The sequence below is a fragment of the Thunnus thynnus genome, chromosome 14 (genome assembly GCF_963924715.1).
Source record: "Thunnus thynnus chromosome 14, fThuThy2.1, whole genome shotgun sequence".
NCBI lineage: Eukaryota > Metazoa > Chordata > Actinopteri > Scombriformes > Scombridae > Thunnus > Thunnus thynnus.
The window spans coordinates 11,256,596-11,269,617 of NC_089530.1; the positions used below are offsets into that span (position 1 = coordinate 11,256,596).

Sequence of the window (13,022 nt, forward strand, 5' to 3'; positions counted from 1 at the left end):
GTGTGCTGTCAGGACATGTGTTTTGATTCTCGCCCTCCACTCCCTCCTGGAAGCATGCAGTTCTTCTGGCCTCTTTTATTGCAATGTAAACCCCTGGATGGAGACGTGAGAGGACAGATGGAAGGAAGTTAAGAGACCACATGTGTTGAACATTAGTCTCTTCTTTCTCTAACAAATAGGCACAGTGAGATTTGATTTTAAAACCTGACAGTTACTGTTCTTCGCATAAAAGTCAAATAAAAATACTTCCTTTGTTTCAAGTGGGATGCTGTTTTGACCTGTCCTGTCTGTTGCCTCGAGGGTTACAGTCTAAAACACACACTCTTCCTTTCTACCCTTTCATCCATTCAAAGAAATTTTTATAGCCATCCAGGGTTCATTTATCAGCGATGCTTTGGTTTGAATTTCGCTCGTTAAAATTCACTTGTAATGGATGTAGAAAGAAAACAAGCACAGCCACAGGGACATTTAATAGCACACTGTTCAGCATCAAGTGAGGTAGTTCTAACAAACGCTGAAATGTTGGACTGATTTTATTTCAGTTATGTAGAGACAATTAAAATTCCAGATAAACTGCATAGTGCATTGGCAAGCTTGCCAAAAATCATCTTTGATTTATAATAAGATTATTTCTGGATAACATACATACATGTGCAGAATATGAATAATAGAGGAAATATGCCCAGGTAATGTACAGTACTGCATCTACTGTTTATAAAAGAAAAACTCCCTTAGTAGAATGAATGGCGCTATAACAATGTAAGCCAGTACAAAAGAACAAATATACAGTATATGATGGAAGATAAACATGTGGCATTCAGTATGTTACAATGTAAAAACCAGCAACAATATTTCCAATAAATTAGAGCCGCAGGAGCACTAATGTCTTATAGGGATTTATCATCAGTACAGCGGGAGCAGTGCATCAGCCCCAGGGCCAACCCTGAGCTACACAGAGATGATCTATGATGGACATAAAAATACAAACAGCAATAACAAAAGAAGTTATCCTTCTGTCCCAACCTTTTAATTTAGCTTTTGTTTCGCAAGTAAATCTAATTAATGCATTCAAGCTCACTCAAACATGAGATGTAGCTCATACTGAACCAACTTAATGAAGATTCTATTATGTTTTCTGCCATATATTATTATATTCATAACATAACTATAATAATGGCTTGTCACTCTTGTTTGGTTATTTTTACTATTGTCAAACCTCAAAGCATATTTGGCCACTGAGCAAAGGCTGGCCAGCGACTGGCTACAAGGGGATGAAGGTGATCAGTAAACTCAATGCCCATTATGCACTCTTCCTCGCTCCTCTTTACCTTTCTGTCTCTAGCCTTCCTCCTTTGGAAGAGCGCTCTCAGAAGTTGTAAGGTGAAACCAGAACTTGGACCCTGGCCACATGCTTGGCCTGAAAGGTGCGGTCAGTGTATTCAGACATGTCCACGTCGACGCTGATCTCCTGCGGCCCACGCAGCTGCTGGACCAGTATCAGCTCACCAGTCTGTCTGTCTGAACGCTGCATAGCAAAGATGGCCCGGGAGTTTCCCCCAACTATGCCGAAGCGCAGGCTGTCGGGCCCGGTGCGCCCGGGGGCAGCAGCGGTGGCCATACGGAAAAGAGTGGCGGGAGTCTGCAGGTTGGAGGGAAGGGACAGGTAGTGGAAGGAGACAGTCTTAGGAGCCAGGTGGCAGGAGCGGCTGTCCATGGGGCAGGGGTTTCTCTCACACTGACTGCAGGGGGAAAACACAGAACAGAGTAATAAAATGTTTTACATTCTCTGTGCATTTGACTGTTGTCACATAAATGGGCTAAATGGTTATATAATCAATCTATCCCCGTGGGAAAGTATATACAGAGCCAAACTCTTTTCTTGTGACTTAGAGAAGTGACGCACAAACAATACATAAGAGGTCAAGTGAACTTAATTCTTACATGTAGGAACAACAGGAGAGAGAGTATAAACTTCCATCTCTGTGTACTCTCAGATCCTGCATATCACCACCATGCTTTCCCTCTCACAAACACTAACTGTGTCCCAATTCAAATACTAATGTGTACTACATACTAAAATTCATGTAACTGTTCTGTCAGTGAGTATACAAGAAATTAATGAACTTTTCCACTTTGTACTAAAAGGAAATTAATCAAGATGTCAATCAAAGCTTTAAAAAGAGGAAGCAAAATATTTTTCCAATACATTTTTTTTGGTTTGTTTTCTGAAATATTACTGGAAATGTGCATTATCTGCAATTTGTTCCATTTCCTTTAAGCATTATCTGTGTCCCAAATTCATACTACTTACTAATTCTGGGCAGGTTTTCAGTACTGTATGTAGTGTGTCCATGCTGGAAAAATGATAAAATAAAGTACACTCAAATCTCAAGTTGATTTATAACACTGGCATTGTTACGTATTCTTAACTTAGTGTCTTTTCCAGTCTAAATGCATTAGTATTAGCATTAGTATATAGTATTTACTGTAATTGGGACTAAGCTACTGTCTTACTTGATTCTTTGCTTTCTCCCTTGTTACATGTGTTTGCCAAAATATTTATCCATCCCCTTTGCCGGCAGTGGAGCAGTATTTCACCACATTGATGGTTCAGTAGGAGCAGACAGAGCTATGTTTCATTCCCTTAAATGAGGCAACTTGATGATGACTAGCAAATAGGGAGCTGGAAGTTGTAATGTCTCTCAGCATTTGGCCAGAACACAAAAGTTCTAGGTGGTTTTTAAGAAAAAAATTACGTCATCAATTGAAGTTCTGCTGAGCATGCATGCTCTTTGTCAGAAATGGTTTGCGTCACTACAATGCAGCTATAAAAACAAATCTTATTTGTATAGTGTTGGTGTTATAGTGTAAGTATATTGGTTATGTTTACACTGTCCCATATTAGATCTGGGAACATAGTGACAACCATACAACAAAGGGGCAAGGAGCATGAGCACTCAGTCAACAAAACAAATCAACGGTTTGACCAGATTATTTCATCCAGTTAATTAAGGAAGGTAAAATGAAAGTAAGAGCATCTGAAATGTTGGTGATAATCCATCATTGCACTGGAAAATCATGAGCACAACTACTAAGTATGGTGTCAATGGTGAACCAGAGAGTTGGTTTGAAAACTGCGATAGTTCATTACTAATTATTATTCATATGTTTTCTATTAGCCTTTGTTTCTCTTCCAAATAAATGTGGCTAACCTGGAAGTTTGTCTAAATTCTGTATAATGGTCTGGCTCCTCATGCTTCTGACTTCCTTTTAGTGATGTCACTGTGTTCCCAGATCACAGCAGTTAACTTGTTGAGTACAATGTTATTTCTACCAATGGTAATGGTGCCCAAAACTACCAAATTAAGACCCAAATTGTTTGAAATCTGAATTTCTCTTGAAGTAGTTTAGCTGGTGAACCCTGTAAATGTAACGCCTTCCTCAAGGGCGCCTTAGATCCTGACTCACTCAGTATGCTGGTTCACTGGCATGGATCATTATTGACACACCTGAATGGAACACAGCAATCATTACTTTTATTACTGCTTTTCCTGCTATTTACAAGTCATAATGTCCCCCAGGAGCCCATTACACTCCCACTGCGTCTCACAGTTGGATCTGATTTAGTACTGTATGAAGTGGGTCACTGGAAAGTTGAAGCTGCCAAAACATGAAAGATGAAATCCCATTTCACTTTTTTCAGACAAAAAGTTGCAATCAAACAGGTCAAATTGTGTTGTATCCACTTACAACGGAGACGTCTTGACATAGCTGATGTTTCCATGGGAACGGGGACACACTGGGTTGACGCACTGAAAGCCTCCCCCCATGTTGATACAAGTTGTGCCTTGACTACAGTTGTGCTGCTGGCTTAAACATTCGTCCACATCTGGAAGACAAAACAGCAGAGGCATGTAAGAATGAGAAGCAGGGAGAGAGACTTGCCAGACTGACTCCCTGCTTCCTGGTTACCACAGTCTGAGCAGGGGGTGCAGTGCTCTGGTTGTTTATTTGGTTTTTTAGTTTAGTCTCCCACAAACGCTTCATGTCCTAAAGATCCTTTCTGCTGGGAAAGGGTGAGGTCATTCATTCCACTGGCAAGCATTGTAAGCTTCAGGGGTGCAAATGGAAGTGGTAGCGAGGTTTGGGACTGACAGACACCTCTGCAGAAACTAAGAGCTCTGTTGTTGAAGGCTTCTCGTCCTTCTAAATCGCAGGTATTCCTCTCTGGAGCTACATACTCGGCCAGATCTGCAGTTGGGGCCTTCTGAATGAGCCTTTGTCCTCTGTTCCCTCTTGTTACTCACCCTCACAGCTCCGCCCATCTGGGAGCAACTTGTAGCCGCTGGGGCAAGAGCAGTGGTACGAGCCTGGGACATTGACACACTCGTGGACACAGAGCTTCCCTCCTTGGTCCAGCCGGTAAACTTCACACTCATTCACATCTGTTAAGAAACAGAGAAGGAAATGTATGTCTGCCTAAAACACACATCTCATGACCAGGCAGGGGCACTGTGTGTACTGGAGGGAAGAAATGTCGGAAATGGAGATACTGTTTCTGTCTCCCAGGTTGTCTTTGCCTCTCAAACATCTTGGACATTAAAACATTTAAAGCAACTACATGAAAATTGTGATTTCAAAATGTTACTCAACCATTTACATCTTAAAAGCAACTGAACTGTGACCTAAATGGATGCTAATCAGCTTGTGACCTCTCGAGAGGATTATTTTGTTTGTCACAGACTGGCTCCACAGATTATTCTCATTTGTAACCTTATTATTCATTAGAGGAGTGAAAGATTCAGGTATTTGGGGCCTGTTCTTTTCACCAGTAGATGGTGTGCGGAGTTGCACATCAGCCAGAAAGCCCTGGTAAAGTATAACAGCTGTTTCCTATCCCGCTGAGATATCGTCAAGCAAGACACCGGCTTGAGGGAACTGCTCTGTAGCTGACCTCGTCCTCACAGTGAAGGGATGGGGCAAAATGAGAGTTTCCCCACAGGAATCAATTAAGTTACACATAATTACAGCTCACCCTGGCAGATACTGTTGTCAGAGGTGCCACTCATGTGAAAGCCCGCATCACAGCTGCAGTGTTGGGCTCGGTTCACTTGGGCACAGCGAGGCCTCCGGCTGAATGCTGGATCATTCATGACGCTCCACTCAGGCGGTGCTGCATTAAAAAGGACAAAAGCTTAGGACTCTTCACCTGAACTGCATTTTTGACATTAATCTAGTTGTACTGACCTGTCTGGGTTTGGTGCTGGCAGTGTGAGCCACTCCAGTTCTGAGGGCAGGTACATTTGTACTGGTTAACACCCTCCACACAGGTACCTCCATTTTGGCAGGGGTTACTTGCACACTCACTGATGTCTGTGGGTGCAGGAGAGAATTATCACTCTGGTCAAACTGTTGAGGAATTTAAAGTCCTTTTAGCCATCTCAAGTAATTTCAATCTGGACCTTGTTAAGGTTTTTTTTCTCATTATACGAATGGATACTGAACAAAGGAGCAGCAGTTGCAATTTCAGTCAGTCACATTACAGCTACTGTCTTACTGTCTTGGAAATAAAAAACATCTCCCTTCAGTTTTGTTGCTTCCTTTCCTGCTGCTTTAACACCTTCTGACGTAATCTTTGCTTATGTCTTAAGGTCTTTTTGTCTAGATGCACTGCTGTGTAAAGTGCTAAAAATATTTATAGAGAGATCAGGATTCAGTATAAAATGCAGATTTAAGAGTGCGGTTGTGTTCTCTCTTTTCGTGGATATAGATTTTTAATTCAACTAAATAAAAGAAATTGTTAACTGGGGAAGGTTGTCTGGTCTTAGAGGAAACACCACATGCTGTGGTTGCTGCTGGGGTTGATTTTTGGGTCTGTACTGGAGAACAGTGAGTCCAGACACCCGACACATGAAGTCGCTTTAGTGAAGCACTTGATGAAATCTGTTCAGAATAGAACTTTATAAAGGCAATATAATGGGAAGAAAGGTTTCTGTATGAAACATATATGAAAGTCTATGATTCTGCTCTTCCCAGTAAACTATTACTACTGACTTTAGGTTTAGGCTTTACTTTTCCTAGAAAAGAGAAGAGTCCCTTGTAATGAAATACAGAGAAAATGAAAGAGCCTCTGTGAGCCTATCCTATCTTCTATCCATTCATGGGGCGGCAATGGGTGTCCGCCTAGTTTGATAACTTATATGTAAGATTGAGAGACTGGACAATTATTATGGACACATGATGTCAACAGTAAACCAGTGTTGCCCTTTTATTTTTTCCATTTGTAGAAAAGTATCTGGATGGTATCGAATTGAGATTTTTATTTAACTATACTTATATATTCTTTTTAAATCATCTGCCTTTTGGAAGTTAGATGAAATGCAAAAGCAGTGTTGTTACACTATATGGATGTACTATATACCATGTTTTACTCATATGTGAACACTTTCAACAAGGCGTGAACATCTTCATTGAAAGACAGTTTTGAAGGCTTTTTCTTTTACTGGTACAAACAGTTGTGAGGTACTTTGCTGTCAACACCTCCTCACAACAATTTCTCAACTTATAGCAAATGGACTAATGTTTTCATGCAATCCTCATTCATACTTCTTTACATGAGATGTTTTGGGCTTCACTTCACTACTACTGTCAGTGCCTTTGGCAGTGAGCAACACATTCACTGTGACTGTGATATGTGTATGCATTGAATACATAAGTCTATTCAAAGCACAGATCCATTAATTCATCTACCAACATTTAGTTTTTTATTATATTTCAAAGCATAAAATATATCATTATTAGTTCATTATTCAGTGGCCTAGAAGATAGTAACCTTGTATGAAGTCACAGCAAACTGTTCACAACAACAGTAAATAGGATGACACAGGTTTGGTACTGTCTGTCAAAGGTACAAAACAAGTGGATGAATATCACATCATGCCCTATGATCTCTGTTTCTGTGGTCTCTGCAGATGTTCAAATGATGAAGCAGCCTCTGCTCTTCAGCGCTGAGGCTACAGTATACTGGATGACAACCAACCCCTTTAATGTTTATTTGGCTTCCCCAGGGGCCACCACATGGCCAAAACATGAAAAGACCCACTTCAACCTGCTAGATATTTTTAAACTCTTTTTAACTTAAAAGATTTTCACACTCTGTCAATACTGCTCTTTAAGCATGACTAAATTTAGACTTCTTGTGCTGGGCTGAAAAAACATGAACAGAGATAATACTGTGCAGAGTCAAGTCCTCTCGTGTTGCTTTAACCATGAATGTCAATAAACATATGTTTGTGTGTGCCACTTGGAATTTTTGGAAGAGTGCCACCACTGCAGGCTGAAGGGGCTATCGATAGCATGCTTAGCATACTTCAGTGCTATCAGACCATGGTGTGGATATAATGTCTGGACCAAACCTCGTCCAGTGGGACTGCTGTCAAAGAGGCAGGGAAACATGAGCAAGAGAGAGGGGAGGGTTATCTTACAGTAGCCCCACCGCTGCTGTTCATGAGGAGTAGAAACCTGGTGGGGAAAGCACCCCACAGTGGAATGCAGTACAGGTGTTTTCCTGTGTTCAGAGACATTTAATGCCATTCTAACGAGGGCTTCATTCAGTATGCCGAGGAACTCCAGACATCATAAAGAATGGCTCTTTTCTTTGCCTGTTATCTGTGTGTGTGCGGAGCTCCGTTTGGCTTCTGGGCTGATGTCTCTTTCAGCCTCTTGACTCAAATGTAACTAACCTTTGTCACACACATGGGTAAATATATGGATCTACGACAGGTTAATAAGCTTGGCTTTGATTTATTTTACTCTACAAACTTTCAAGTAAGGGGAATCACAATATGTCTCACCTTTACAGACGGCACTGATGCCCGTCCAGGTGCCGTTGTCCCGGCAAACACGTGTGGCCGAACCGACGAGATGGTAGCCCTGGGAACAAGTGAAATGGACCTCATGTCCGACAAAATACTTTGAGCCAAACTTCGTTCCGTGAGCAGGGGCTTCCAGGGAGGGGCAGGTGGTGGGAGCTGTGGGAGAGAGAAAGAGAGCACGAGAGGAAGGCTGGTCACATGTGGAGTAAGCCTCCCAACATCCTCTGGCATTCTCTGCCTGGGGATATACACGTGTCACTGGGCAGTTCAGAGCCTTCATGGGAAAGGACGGTTCAAATGCCTCATTTACAGTCAACCAGCAGAGGAGCGGCCATTTCTATGAGTCAGAATAATACCAGCAGCCAAATGTTATGCTATGTTTCTGGCTCTGGAAAGTTTAATGCTTGTATAACGCTTGTATAATATATAATGTAATTACATTACATAACATTGTGAATGGATTAAATTTTTGACTTTTATGAGATGTTGATGCTTCCTCCAACCAGGAGGATTGTGAGAAAATGTTCCTGCTATTCCAATTCTTATTCCTATTGCTATTCTTTCAATCTCAAGAGAAAAAGGCACAGATACTGATCAGACACTGTATAATAAGTCTAGCATGGCCAGAACTCAGTCATGTCCAGCTCAGGTTTGTAGTATAATGAAAGCCGGTTTTTATATCAGATGTTTTCCAGACCAACATGAGCTTGACAGAGGTCAGGAGAAAACACTGTGTGCAATATGTTTTTGTGTGTGTTGTAAGAAGGGAAGGAAAACATTACAGATCAAATTATTATCCATATTATTTTCCTAATTAATTAATTATAACTATATCTAATTCAAAAAATATATTTTCATATGTGGGTTTTTGGATTTGATCTTGATCATTAAAAGCAGGTGGTGAATAATTTCACTTTTGTCCTTTCATTTCGTTGAGCCTTTATTGCTGTAAATGTAAAATATCAGCTTCTTCCTGTCCTGCCAAGAACTCTCCACAGAGTTATGGACTGCACTGGTCCATCACCAACAAATTGGCCTCAGCATCTCCTGCCAAACAACACAATTCCACAAATCCACTTCCCCTGTCAAGTTCCCAGCTCTGTAACTGAGATGGCCTTGCACTGTTGGATGAATATATAATACCATAATAAAAGGAGCCATCTCTGGATTTCTGTTGTCACTGGTTTCGAAAAACATTGTTTGATGATCAACCTAAAACAACTGAATGTTCCTGAAATGTTGTAAATTTGATGTTTCATAATCCTTCTCTGATTAGTCATTCATTGTATTATTGAGCAAAGCCTCATTCGCATCATACTTGCATGTGCAAGTTTATACAATGTGGATCTTGAGGATTCCAAATTAAAGGACTACTTTTTTGCTATTTCTTTGAATTTCTTTGAATGATCCAAACAGAAAACAGCCATCACAGATTAAATAATGTCCTGCTCATTGGTGCACAGCCAACCATTTATTTATATGATCAGCACACCAGATACAGACATACAGTATATTCTGTATTTTCAGTATCCTATTCATCCAGTATGCTCATTTTTGAACCAGGATAGTCAGATGAATGTGTATTAAATATGCCTAAAACATCCCTTTTAGACATTTTTATATTTTGTACACACATTTTGCAGGTTTGTCAGTGTTACTACAAAATAGCAGAATAAAATGGACCAAATAATTTTAATCAACAATTGTATTTCTGTCGCAGACTTGAACACTTTCATACATCTTAGCCATCTGTTGAAAGACGTACAAACACTGCATGCATACATCATGATGTTGTAAAATAATATTATTATTTCTATCTTAATAAACTGAGCACAGTTCAACATTTCTGAAAACTTCTGCTATATTATGAAACTATTTCAATTTATCATTTCCAAAAATAAAAGTCCAATCTACACTTTTTTCTTGTTTCTGAAAACCGAATTCCATACTTTTCCTAACCTACTTTTATTACATATTTAATTGTCATTGTCATCATTTCAGTGTTGCAATGTTTTGCAATGAAACTAATATATACTCATTTACCAGTTTATTAGGTCCTCTTAGCTAAAGCTAATGCAATCTAATCCTACCATTTCTATAAATGTACTCTTCTTTCATTAATTTCACTCCGTAGTTTGGTGAGAATAGGCTAAATGTCACTTTTATATATATTTTATATTTTATTTATTTCATTGTAAAAAAAAAAAAAAGAAGCTAAATTGAATATTTATTAACTACTGCATTTACAGTAATAAGACATTGATTGATTGAAGACAGTGATTGAGGACAATAATGAGAGCAGTGGTGAATGGTGATTGATATTATCAATTTATTACTCACCAGATGACTGATCTGCTTGGGGCAACTTAGAGACAGAGTTCTGAAGCGTTGCCAGTTTTGACTTCATGATCCGGAGGCCTTCTGTAAACCGTATCTCCTGGCCTTTCAGAAATTTCTCCATTTGACGGAGCACCCCAACCACCTGGTGCTTATCCATGCATGTCTGTGAATAAAGCATGAGCACGATGAGCAGAATTAAGAACTATTAAGGGTCCTGGCAAACCATTTCAAAATGCAACGACTTTCATGAAAATGGGAGCAGGGGTAAAGGTTACTTCAGTTTAAAGTCATAAAATATGAAACATGAGCAGGGAATAAACATTAATCTGCAGCTGTGGAGTATGATGTAATTGAAACTGAATCTTATTGGTGGGCACATGGTCTTTATGGTTACAAATATGTCATTCTTATGGGTTCCTTGATATTAAAATACTCTTTATGACTTTGACAAGATGTATTAATGAGATGCTTTTTTACTCTACATGCATAACTCACCATATTTTTTCAATACACTACACAATTTTTGCTCTCCACATTTTTCCATTAGTCCTCATAGCACTCACATGTGAGATATTCTATCTCTCTTCTTCTCTCCCTCACTCACCCCTTTTCACTTACTACCACAACTCCAGTGGCAGACACAGATGGACAAAAGCTGTCTGGCAGATGTCAGTGGGACATAAGTCCAAAATGCTGTTCCTCTGTATATTTTGCATGGCGGTAGGAAGGCACATGCTCATTGGATAATCCTGAATGGGCAGACTCAAAATAGCATGGGTGCCACAAGCAGTTACTTGAGCGAGAGGGGTTGTCAAGCCATTACAAAGTTCCTCAGAGAAAGTGCCTCTAATCCTTTCAGAGGGGTTTATTAATCACATGCTCATTGTAACAATTTCTCCGGTGCAGCATACCTTAAATTCCTGCACTGGCATTTGGAGGTCTTTGTACAATAACAACTAGCTTCAAGACATTAAAATTCATTGTGCGCATAGTTTGGACCTGTGCAGTTGTTAGACAGTGGTCTCCTCCTTTTACATGCCCCAGGCAAAGGGGAAATGCCACCAGCTGACAAGACATGAGAGGACTCATATCCAGATGCTACAATGAAACTTCTTTTTTTTTGCACATGCAAAAAGTATGAAGTAATTTCTCCAGTGGAAACTATAGATGACTGACAAACTTTGCAAAACTTAAAGTGATACAGAGAGCGAGCACACAGCCACAATAGATAAAAGCTAAATAAAGTGCTAATGCAGAATAAAAACAATCACATTTTTTGTTTGTTGGGTTAACATTCTACATGAAAATCAATCACTTTTCACCAAATAGTTGTAGCCTATATGAAAATTTTCTAAAGTGTGGTTTAGTCAGATCTTGAGATCTGCTTTAATAACACACTCTATTGAGCCAGTTTGCCCAGATTTCTTCTCTTACACAAGTCAGTTGCTTTAACTGATATAAGATACATAAGCTCTTACCTGAACGGCAGCATGGCTACTCTGAATAGCAGTCAACCACAGCAAAAGCAAACACCTGCGTCGAAAAGACAGTGCCATCTCTGTAAGTCCAGTAACAATAATGCAATACTGTCCCCTGTTAATGTTCCCCAAGATTTAGTTTGCTTCGATAAAAAATCCAAAAGAGCAGTTATCTCATGTGACGGTCCGTCCTTCGGCTTTAGAAGTTTGGAGGATGCTCGTCAGGTGTCTGAGACAGAGATGCGCTCCTGTCTCTGGATCTGCGCTCTTGGAAAGTTTAGCCTCTGTGAGCTCTGCACGCCACCTAGGTTTCCTGCAGCAAGAATCCCTCCCACCGAGATACTCCCAAACACAAGTTTCCACTGCATCTCTCTGCTGCTGACATAGTTTCTCACAGTATCAAAGTAGCTGCATATATGCTGTACATATTGCACTTTATGTTTTGTTTACTGCCTTAATTCTGTATGCCTATATATGATTATGACTATTATTATATATGTATTTTGATATATTTATATATTCTGGTAAGTGGATTGCTGCCAATCCAAGTTTCGTTATGTTAACATGCAATGACAATAAAGCATCTATCTATCTATCTATCTATATATATATCTATCTCTCTATCTATCTATCTATCTATCTATCTATGGCAAATGACGCGAGTATATGCCTATAACATTTGTGTTTGTTCATATAGCTATTAAATGTACAGTAGGGTCCAAAAGTCTGACACCACTGTCCCATTCACTTGTATTTCTTAACCTACAATGACTGGGTGTTTAGAATAAGATATGCAGAAGGTTAAATGCACGTTATGAAATGGTTCGTTATCTCTGATTGGATAAATTGTCTAAATTCACACCTGTAAGGGATACACAGTTAATTAAGAGGTTATGACCTATGACTGTTAAAGAATAGGCCAAATTTTTATACATTAAAATGCAACACATGATATTTTTTATTATTGGGAAGAGCTTTAACGAAACAACCACATCACTCTTCGAGCTGCTGGACAGCAATATGTTTCTTGACTCGGTGAAAAGCAAAATATTACATGTCCTTAAGGGGTTTGATTTGCAGAGTCAGAGCGACACCTAGTGGTGAAGTGCAGGACTGTGTATAAAACACAACAGAGAAACGTAACTGGAAATTAAGCGACGTTTTACCTTTTTAAATATTGTCAACCTGGGTCGTTATAACTGCGCAACACACGCAGTCATAAATTAAAACGTTGATTTACGATAAAACTTGAGCGTCGCACATGCTTCATTGTTTCAGATGTTGACAATAACTGACAACGCTTTGAACCAATAAGAATCACGCTTGTCTT

At 39.7% G+C, this 13,022-nt stretch overlaps 1 protein-coding gene across 3 annotated transcripts; it reads right to left on the minus strand.

Annotated features, from left to right (window-relative positions):
• Positions 1–515: 515 nt before the first annotated feature.
• Positions 516–12,964, minus strand: LOC137196877 (fibulin-7). Of its 3 annotated transcripts, none has more exons than XM_067609818.1 (9): positions 12,859–12,964; positions 11,693–11,747; positions 10,215–10,377; positions 7,854–8,030; positions 5,248–5,373; positions 5,036–5,173; positions 4,308–4,445; positions 3,751–3,889; positions 516–1,739 (listed from the first exon to the last, which is right to left on the minus strand). In XM_067609818.1, exons 3-9 carry the CDS (start codon positions 10,369–10,371, stop codon positions 1,367–1,369), a joined length of 1,248 nt encoding a protein of 415 aa, XP_067465919.1. In that variant the 5' UTR covers positions 10,372–10,377; positions 11,693–11,747; positions 12,859–12,964; the 3' UTR covers positions 516–1,366. The 3 variants fall into 3 exon arrangements, with proteins under 3 accessions (XP_067465919.1, XP_067465918.1, XP_067465917.1); XM_067609817.1 differs by lacking the exon at positions 12,859–12,964 and adding an exon at positions 12,685–12,810; XM_067609816.1 differs by lacking the exon at positions 12,859–12,964 and having other exon boundaries at positions 11,693–12,238.
• Between the last annotated feature and the right edge of the window lie 58 nt (positions 12,965–13,022).